General features: G+C 39.0%; 1 protein-coding gene across 6 annotated transcripts in view; it reads right to left on the bottom strand.

Moving 5' to 3' along the window:
- Positions 1–289: 289 nt before the first annotated feature.
- LOC125273912 (LIM domain containing preferred translocation partner in lipoma) overlaps positions 290–10,152 on the bottom strand; it is a 278,126-nt gene continuing 268,263 nt past the window's right edge. For all 6 annotated transcript variants that reach the window (XM_048199720.1, XM_048199723.1, XM_048199721.1 and 3 more), the window contains 3 exons: positions 5,622–5,800; positions 3,297–3,417; positions 290–3,210 (listed from right to left, as the gene is read on the bottom strand). In XM_048199720.1, coding sequence (XP_048055677.1) covers positions 3,082–3,210; positions 3,297–3,417; positions 5,622–5,800 — 429 coding nt within the window. In that variant the 3' untranslated portion in view covers positions 290–3,081. The remainder of the gene's footprint in view (positions 3,211–3,296; positions 3,418–5,621; positions 5,801–10,152) is intronic.

The raw sequence follows: 10,152 nt of genomic DNA, 5'->3' as shown, positions 1-10,152 counted from the left end.
CAAGCAGCTTGATAAATTATCCTGTAGAGTGGCCAAAGAGTACAATGAAAATCTGTTTCTGTTACCAGGGAAATCTGCCAAACTCTGCAAAGAGCTAAAACATGAATTAAAAGCAGCATCACACACACACGCACACACACGCACACACACACACACACACACACACACATATTAAATATGTGTGTGTGTGTGTGTGTATGTATGTGTATATATATATATACACACACACACACACACACATTCATAATTATACATGGAGAAAAACATAACTGACAACAGAAGAAAACTATGGAGTTTTTCAAAAGGTTTATTAATTATAGAGGAAGTTCTATGTGAAAAACAGAGTGTATGAACAGAATCCAAGTACATACTTAGATTGTCACTAGAGCACAGATTAGGTTATTTCACGTTATCATTTCTTCATGAAAGAAAAAAAAAGAAAAGAAAAGAAAAAAAACATCAAAGTACCCTCTGGCAGCTCAAATATTCTTACCACCAGTCCTATACCATGTATTTCAAGGCACTTTAATGCTGGTATTCAGCATTTTCTGCAACAACAGTTTCATATAATCATCAAGTTATTGCTACTGTAATGGTCACAAATGGGAAACTAAGTACAATGTGTTTTGAATTGCATCCTGATCAAATACTTGAACAGAACAAATCAACTTGAACAACTCAAATGAGTAATACAATACAATTCAAATCAAATAAATCTGAATAAAAAGAACTTGAGATGGGTTTTGGGAATAAGTAGTAAAGCAAAAGAAAGGAAGGACAACCTAATAGTGCCAAGTAATATAGTAATAATTCTCTTTCCAATAACACTCTTAATGTTTTTAAAGACATAATACACTTAATGTATAATTAAGTCTTAAAATATTTGGTCTTTCTATATAAAAACTGGAAATAAAGATCAGTTCAAGTAGCAAACATGCATAGCCTCTAGGTAGTGTGAACAGGAAAAAAAACACAACAAAAACAAAACAGAGCATTCAAACATCATATCCCTCAACACACAACATCAGCCACAAGCCACAGCTGTGTTTGTGCTCAAACAACACCACCTCAGTTTCACACAATCTGGAAAAGGCACATATAGAGAAGGTACTAAGAAAAGGAGGTATAGGCTGAAGCACTGAAGCACTAATGAAGCTTTTATTGCTTAAAGCTACAGCGCATTTTATTTGACACACTTGAAAACTCCACAAACTGCCATAATAAATCAAGAGGGGCATGTGACCGGGTATTTATATCTGGTTTGCATATATATCATGACTTTCACATCTGAATTTACCCTTCAACCAGAGGGGAAGTTGCCTGGGGCATCACTGCAGCACACTGATATGACAGGAAATTTCCTGAGGTGTTAACTCTCTAAACCTCAAAATTTATAATGGCACTCTGTAGATATACATACAAAATTTCAGATTTTCTCAAAACTGTGTGCACTGTAGCTTTAAGAACAGCTCGAACACTTTTTCGTCTAATTAAAAAAAAAGGTCTGCATATTCTTCTTGGTAAAGTGGCAATGCAAAAACAAAGAAGAAATTTGCATAATTATATCATCCACAAAATTACGAAAGAAAATATTCCTTATTCCTAGCTGGTTGTCCTATTTTTAATAATACTTTTGTGTCTATCTCTATCTTACGTAACTAATACTACAATAAATTCACAATTTAAAATCATCAGGCTGTCTCTCATCAGCCCTTAAAGTCTTAGATCAAATTAGATAAAATATAACATCCTTTCAGCCCTGATTGTCACACTTTAAACCTAATCTGACAGTTTTTCCTCTGATAATTTTAAATTAATACCAAATAGTTCTCATTCTGCTGTGACATTATTGCACAATTCACTGTGCATATCTGAAAATACATACATTTTTATCCCTATACCTTTTCACCATTTTTTTTACTCATGATATACAAATAAATGCGATAACTGAGCACAACAAAAAAACACCAAACCACAAAAAAAAAAAAAGAAAAAAAAAAATCCAAGCGTAAATATTTCTTACTAAATTCACTTGAATTGAAGCGGTACACTGAGGAAGAAACAGGAAACCGCACTGAATGAACCACAATGTATTAAGGCTTCTGAGCTACTGAAGGTCATTCACAGTCCTTAAAGGATAAAATACTCTTCCCATTAGATTTCATAAGCATACAATAATATACATACACGCTGTCCCAGAGAAAGTAAATGTAGCTCTTTGGTAACTTTCATATCAAAGGGTGAATTCAGAAATGTAAATGGAAAGGCTATGCATTCACAAACACACACCTGTATGCTGATGTACATGCTGGTGTAGCAGGTGTGATGCATGAGTCAAGGTCAAGGTCCAGGTTGTACTATATATACCAGCATATCTTGTGTACCTTAGCAAACATGAAATCTCCAATTTCGTAAGGAGGTTTAAAAGCTACATAGCCATGTTTGAACGATGCGTAATTAAAACTTCCAAGTATTTTTGTATCTGCGTTATCTGATAAAGCCATTGCAGTGAAAGTGTACTTGTGTGACTTTATGTATAACTAGTACTGTAGCTCTATTTAAAAGTGTAGAAATATGATGTAGAGATCAAAAATAAAATAAAAGCCGAAGGTCGGATACATACTGAAATTCCTAGCGATCAGAGAGCATGGTCCCTTTTTAGAGGTAGATTCTATGATGTTCTATGAGGGTTTTCTCAACGACCCACTTCCCAAATAAACAGGACTTCTTTTTTGCAGCTCTGTGAACATCCGAGTTAGAATCTAACAGTCTTGTCTATATGTTAAGGCCTACCTTGTTTAGGTGCATATAAGCAGCTGTAGCGGAACTTTATGAATACATATCTGCTAATAAAAACGTTTGGACAGAATAAATGAGTGCAATTTTAATAAAAGGCACAGTGTGTGGTGCATGAGCGACAAGACAAGTCATGGCCCCTTAAGTGGAATGACAGCTTTATGTGTACATGTGCATTTGTCAGGGCATAAATATTTGTGTGCAGTGATGTGACAGGATATGGTGTTTCTCAGGATTTGATGAATGCAGGGGTATTAAGGACCTGCATGTACGTATGTGTGTGACTCAGAGGTCAGTTGTAGCCTTGGCAGTGAGGGCCTGGATGCGACTGGTGTTGCAGTTTTTGCAGAGAACATGGCCATCCAGAGGGTAGCAACCCTGGTTGTCCCCCTCAGAGAGAAGGCAGCCGCAGTCCTATGTTGAGCACACACACGAAATAGTATATTAACAAAAATTGTGTACAAAGATATTTGTTGCCACACCCAAGTGCTTTCACTCACCTCACAACGATAACACTGCACGTGGAAGTCACGATCTAAGGCCACAATACGCACGGTCTCCTCCTGGCCAGGTGATGGCATTATGGGCTCTTTACACACAGAGCAACGAGGGGCAAATTTCCTGGAAAAAGGGAGGGGGAAAATAGAGAGAGAGAGAGATTATGACAAAATAATCCTGAGGACAGAGATGCCCAACGTTGGCCCGTTATGACATTTGATATAAAACAAAATGCTTAATATACACTACTGTTCAAAAGTTTGGGGTCAGTAAGATTTTGTTCAACAAGGACACGTTCAATTGATCAAAAGTGACAATAAAGGAAAAAGATTTCAAATAAAGGCTGTTCTTTTGAAAAGTCTATTCATCAAAAAATCCTGAATAAATATGTCACAGTTCCACAAAAAAATTAAGCATCACTACTTTTTTCAACATTCATAATAAGCAAAGTTTCTTAAACGCCAAATCTGCATTTTAGAATGATTTCTGAATGATCATGTGACACTGAAGACTGGAGTAACGGCTGCTGAAAATTTAGCTTTGCCATCACAGGAATAAATTACATTTTCAAAATAATATTCAAATAGAAAACATTTTAAATTGTACTAATATTTCACAATATTACAGATTTTACTGTATTTTTGATCAAATAAATGCAGCCCTTAGTGAGTGTAAGAGAAAGTTAAACTTTTGAATGGTAGTGTAGTTCAATAAAATGCAGCAATTATTTTCCGCTCACAGCCCTCAATCAAATTAGATTTTTGGCCCTTCGTAGCAAAAAGTTCTCTGCTCAATATTGACGTAATAATGATGAATGCGACTGACTGGTTACAATTGTAACCCCCATTCCTTGAAGGAGGGAACGGAGACGTTACATTGATACTGACATAATGGCGAGACCCCATTACATCAGTATTGAAGTAACGTCGAACGTGACTGACTGAATGGGAATGACATTTTTTGGTGAACTCATTCTTTAAAAATAAATCAATACTTATTACAGTTCTATCCCATTTATATATTGGAAAGCGGTGTATAAAATATTACTCTAATCCAAGTGGACAGACCATCAGCCATCAATAAACCAATATTACTATACAGCTGAACTGTTTTCAAAGACACAAATGTTTTAGAAAGCTCCACAATAAATGCATTAGTGTGTTCAGCAATTTGAGAACATAGGACAGGAACAGAGATAACAGAGAGGCGGTGAGGGTGTGTACACAAAGAAAAAAGCAGTCAGGTGATTCAACTTCTTCATTGGGTTTTACCAACAAAAAGCAAAAAGGAGGAAGTTCAGCAGATGGTGGCCTAATTAAACCACAATAGTAACAATGAGTACAGTCCAGGTACGGCACAACTGTTCCTCGACACAATAGCATTTCTGTTGTGATCACATTCTCACAATCACGGATTGCCTCTGAAACCTTTCAGTTCCTTAATACATACAAAAAAGCTGCTTTCAATATGGTGACAGTACTGAACAGTCTATTTAAAAGACATAAATTACCTGCAAATAAGGTGATAAATGGTTTTGAAAGGGATATTTGAACCCTGATGGAGCTGTGTAGGTTTAAGTAAGTAAGATAATGAAACATGACATGTTAAGTAAGGGATAGTGTACATCCATTTATTCCGCGATAATTGGCTGGATGTACATTATCCCGCTTATTACAAAGCTACTTGCTACATAAGTAAATAATTAGATGCAAAATATTAACTTGAGTTGAAATATTTTATTAGCTTTTTAAAAGCAAAGCTTCCATGAAGAAAGCAGTTGCTAGCGAATGACAGGTTCAAACTAGACGGACAAATACAGTCATACCACTTATTACACGGCATTTCACCACTTTTATAATTATGGGGATAAAAGATATTGATCTGAGATTAAACTGTTTTAGAATTTTACCTTTTTATTATCTTATAATCCATTACAGTGTACAAAACAGTCGTCAAAATGGCAGCAGCTGCGTTTGTATGAAACGAGAGAGTGTCCGCGATACCCGGATGACATTATTAAAAAATTGTACGCAAAATATTGATTTGAGTTTTAATATTTTATTAGCTCACCAAACACAAAACTTCCGCAAAGAAAAAACATTCCTAGCAAGCATATAGCGCCGACTTCAGTTACCCGGATGAGACTGTGTTTTTATCGGTTGTTATCGGGGATAACATACTGCTGGATGCCATAATTGACCAATCAGAATCAAGTATTCCACAGAGCAGTGTAAAAAGTATGTAAAGGACAGATGGTCCCATGTCTTTACATTGGTCCTGAATTTAGCATGTGGAAGAATCAAGCATGTTTGTGTGTCTGGTCATACTTGTGGAAGTCTTCGATGCAATGGATATGGTTGGAAGCGTCCACGGTAAAAGGAATGCCATCCAGACTCCGATGGCAGACCACACAGGTGAAGCACTGGGGATGATAGGCCTTCCCAGTCGCCCGCAGGATACGCTCCATTATGGGCTTACTACATATGTTGCAGGTCTCCAGGGTGTTCTAAAATCAAACACAGAGAAACAAAGATCTTACATAACGTACAAGCTCAGCCAAAGCAAACTGTGGGGGAAAAAATCAACTGAGATAGATTCATATCAGCATATAATTTAAGCTCTGATAGTGAGAGACATGGCTTGGCAGTTGGAATAACCTTCAACCTTAAATAAAAGTAAAGATATGCTTGATTTACAGTGATAAGAAATATAAGTAAGACATATAAATAAGACACGGAGGAAAAGGGCTATTTTTTATTCTTTTTCATTGCAGAAACCATCTCACAAACTCAAGCACACTCACTCTTAGAAGGATACTTCAACCAGAAATGACAATTCTGTCATCAATTACTCACTCTCATGTCATTCCAAACCTATTTGACTTTTATTTTCTTTCACTGAAAACAAATTAGATATTTAGCAAAGTGTCCAAGCTGTTTTTTCCTGGACATTATATAACACAATATTTTTTTATTGAAACCTTTTCCTGAAAAACCAGGAAAAGGTTTTTCAGGAAACCTTGAAAACTGAATCATTGTGATGCTTCAAAAATTTCATAACAATATTGTAAATCCATTTCTATGTGAATTGAGCAGCCATATAGTTGCTGTCGGGCTGGAACCTTGTATCTCCATATTTTGTCATTTTAATTTTTTTCAAAAATGATTACTGTCCATCACCCTCTACGTCTTTCTGTGGGTTTTGCAAATATTTAAACAATGAAATGTATTAAAAAGATCTAATGACTAAAACTCAACTTTTCTCAAGAAACACTATATATATATATATATATATATATATATATATATATATATATACACACACACTACCGTTCAAAAGTTTGGGGTCATTGATAATTGATAATAATCATTGATAATAATCATAAATGTTTCTTGAGCATCAAATCATCATATTAGATTGATTTTTGAAGGATCATGTGACACTGAAGACTGGAGTAATGATGCTGAAAATTCAGCTTTGATCACAGGAATAAATTACACTTTACTGTAAATTGACATAGAAAACAGTTGTTTAAATTGGAATAATTTCCCTTTCGAAGGGAACTCCACTCTGCGTTGAACAGAACGCATTGGGGAACCGTCACGTGACCCAGGTGTCGAAAGCACTATCCAACAACTCCAATTGCTATTGGCCGGCGACAGCCTATGACGTCATACGGCGCGACCCGGATGTATAAAGGGAGCGCCTGGAGAGATAGTCACTATCTTTTTCGTCTTTCGGTCCTGTTCTGTCTGATTGCATCTATACCATAAGACTCCGGTAGGGTTTTCTATATATACCTTACAAACGTTCATGACAGTGTGTTTATCCGTGTCCCAAGGTTTGACACTTGATATACATATTTTTCTGAGCGTTTTCTGTCTGGAGAGGAGCACGCATACACAGTGTTTGAGGGCACTGCTGTGTGTCTGTCTGTTGTTTACTCTGTTCTCGTTGGTACTCTTCCTGAGGGAAGAGCTGTCTGCATCTCTGCCTGGTGGTTCTGGCCCCTGTTTGTGCTAAGGCTTAACGGTGGCTGCAATCATAGGGCTTGCGGAGGAGCTCGTTGGGAAGTTTGAGAAAGTTTTATTCTCTCAACTTCCCTGGGGCTGGCGAGAGCACCCGGATGACGATGACGTTCGTGTTTGACGTCATCGCGTCCGGCGGCGAGCGCTCCTCTGGCGGGTGTATGCGAGCTGCTGTGTGTTTGGGACGCGCTTCTCGTCGGGCTGCGGCTGCCGGGAGGGCGCGTTAAGAAAGGGGCCGCGCGCGGACGGTTCGGCGAGCGGTTCCTTTCTGTCCAGTAATACGGCAGCTTCCATACTTTCCATTCCGTTCTGATCTCCGCTTTTGAGATCGGTGAGGAATGGAAAAACCCCTAGCCATTCAGATTTGTATCTGAACCCAGACAGACGGGAGGGGGAGGAAGAGCGAGTGAGACGGGTGATCGATTGTAAACACTGTTGCGTTTGTGATCAATCTCCCAGCTAGATAGGGCGCTTTATAGCTACCCTCTCCTCTTCTTCTTCCACCTCCTGTGTGTATATGTATAAGCATATGTCATGCTCAGATGCTTCTTGTGGTCAGACTGATGGCTGGGCCCATAGTCATTGTTTCTATCAGCCCGCTGTTTCTGTTTGATAGTAAGAGGATCTTTTAGCTTAAAGAACCTTAAGATTCCATCCTTTTATGTAAAAAGGAACATTAGGAGTTTTTGGTTTTTGAGCTGCAGGAGGGTCTATATTTTATTCATTTAAAATAAGACCTTATTTCCTGTATATTTTTCTGAGCATGTAGTCAGGAAAATTAGGGCGTTTTTGGCATACTGAAGTTGATAGTACTTGTCACTTCAGCTAATATATAGATGTTTAGGTCGGCCTTTATCGGCCGCCTGACATTGTTTGCTTGTGAGCTTCACTTTCTTTCTCTTATCCATGAGATTTAGAGGTGAAGCCCAGGCTTCACTAGGCTTGTGGCCTTCCAAGAAGGCCCGTAGCTTAGCGGCTAGGCTAGAGCTAGGTTTGGTTTGTTATTTACATAACCTTATGTTTACTATCCCTGATTAGGTTGTATAGTTCCTAGTTCTGGCCTCCTCCCGAGGGAGTTGTTAGGCCGTATGCCATTATCCCCTTGCTTGTGTAGGCGCAATTGTGAGATTAACAGCTAGGTCGTAGACTGTTTTGACTCCCTGATGCTGTCTCTCAGGTGGTAGGCCCTTATCTTTGCGTAGTTATGCAGTTATGCAGTTATGCAAGTTATGCAGGTTTGCTAGGCCCCACTTCCTAGAACTTTCGTGCTAAGGGAAATGAATTCCTCTGAGCCACTTGATATTTGTATTTATCAAGTTTGATTGGACGATGCTAGTTTTTAGCCTTTCGTCTTCTAGGCTTGGAACAGATTTGAGGATCTGTATGGGAATGTTTTTTCCTTTTAAAAGGCATGTATTACAAAGTTTTATGTTACTTTGAGTTCTAGATTTTTGCCCTACATATATATATATATATATATATATGTGAGCGTATGCTGCCACAGATTAGCACCTGTTCTCTTAATAGTAGGCCCCTTTTTGCTTTAAAGCGGCCTCTATTTGAGAGGATGGTGACTACATATTCCCCAGTTAAGAGGTGTATTTGTGTCACTGAGTGCATCACCTGTTGGATTGCATACTCAGGGTAGTTAGAACCACTTTTTGAGGAAAGTTGGTATCTATTTTTAGCTCCCTGGTGATCTTGTTAGCGGTTATATTGCATATAACTCGGATTGTAGGCTTTATGTTATTTAGCCTCCCTCTAGTTAGCAGTTGTCATGCTGATTAACTGATCACGGTTTGCTCACATATGTACACTACCACAGGCCCTGCCATGTGTTTGTTTGAGTTAGTAGGCCTTATAGCCTCCCTTAGACCACGTTGGCTTTGTTTGGTTCCCTTTAGTCACATGTTTAGGGTACATTGCCTGTTGGAATGTTTATTACACTGCTTCAGGCCCTGCAGCATGTTTGTTTGAGGTGGTAGGCTTAATTAGCCTCTCTTAGACCATGTTGGTTGTATTGGTTCCCCTTAGTCACAAGAACTTAGGGTACTTTGCCTGTTTGGAAAGTGTAGCCTAGCACAGGTAGCAGTTGGCTTCCCATAGTTAGTGGGTTAGAGCTGGTTCCCTGTAAGCTTGGTTCCCTGGGAATTCACGAGCTGAAGCCACGTGTCACTGGATCGGCAGGCCACTTCAGGCCTCCTTTTTAGTTTGCACGTTGGCACAGATTGTGTTTTTCTGTGCGGCTCTGGATGAGATGTCAGTAGTGAAACCTTACTGAGGGTTGGTTTAACCTATTGTTGCCTCTGAGTCGATGATTCTAGTTGAGCTAAGAGCCACCTAGCGCTTAGGTTGGATCTTTGTGCTCCTGGAAACGGCCACGAGACTTACGCCGTGTGTCCTGAAGGATGCTAAGCCTGCGGGCCGCCCTTTTTGGATACACTAGTGTTTGTTTAGGTGTATTTCTCTCTGAGAACTATTTCTATACACTTTCGCTGGCCAGGGGCCCAAGTGGTAGATTCAACCCCCTCTTTTGCGGGCTGTTTACCAGGCTTGGGACCTAAACACTGCCACGAGCTGATGCCACGTGTCTGTTGAGGTTACTCTTGCTTAAAGAGTAAAAGGTGCTTTTACTGAGTACACTGCTCGTCGGATTGTGTTGGGTGGATTATCATAAGAGCACTGTGCAGCTTTCTATTGCTGCCATGGAAGTTGTCTGTCTGCCGCCGGCTTAGACAGATGTTCAGAATGGCTTTACCAGAAACAGGCCTCTTTCTGAAGTTTACTTCTGTCTTTATGTATATAGAACTGTTGTCATGTTGTAGCCCCT

This window comes from Megalobrama amblycephala, linkage group LG8, assembly GCF_018812025.1.
Source record: "Megalobrama amblycephala isolate DHTTF-2021 linkage group LG8, ASM1881202v1, whole genome shotgun sequence".
Taxonomy (NCBI): domain Eukaryota; kingdom Metazoa; phylum Chordata; class Actinopteri; order Cypriniformes; family Xenocyprididae; genus Megalobrama; species Megalobrama amblycephala.
This window is presented reverse-complemented; position numbering and strand designations above follow the sequence as displayed.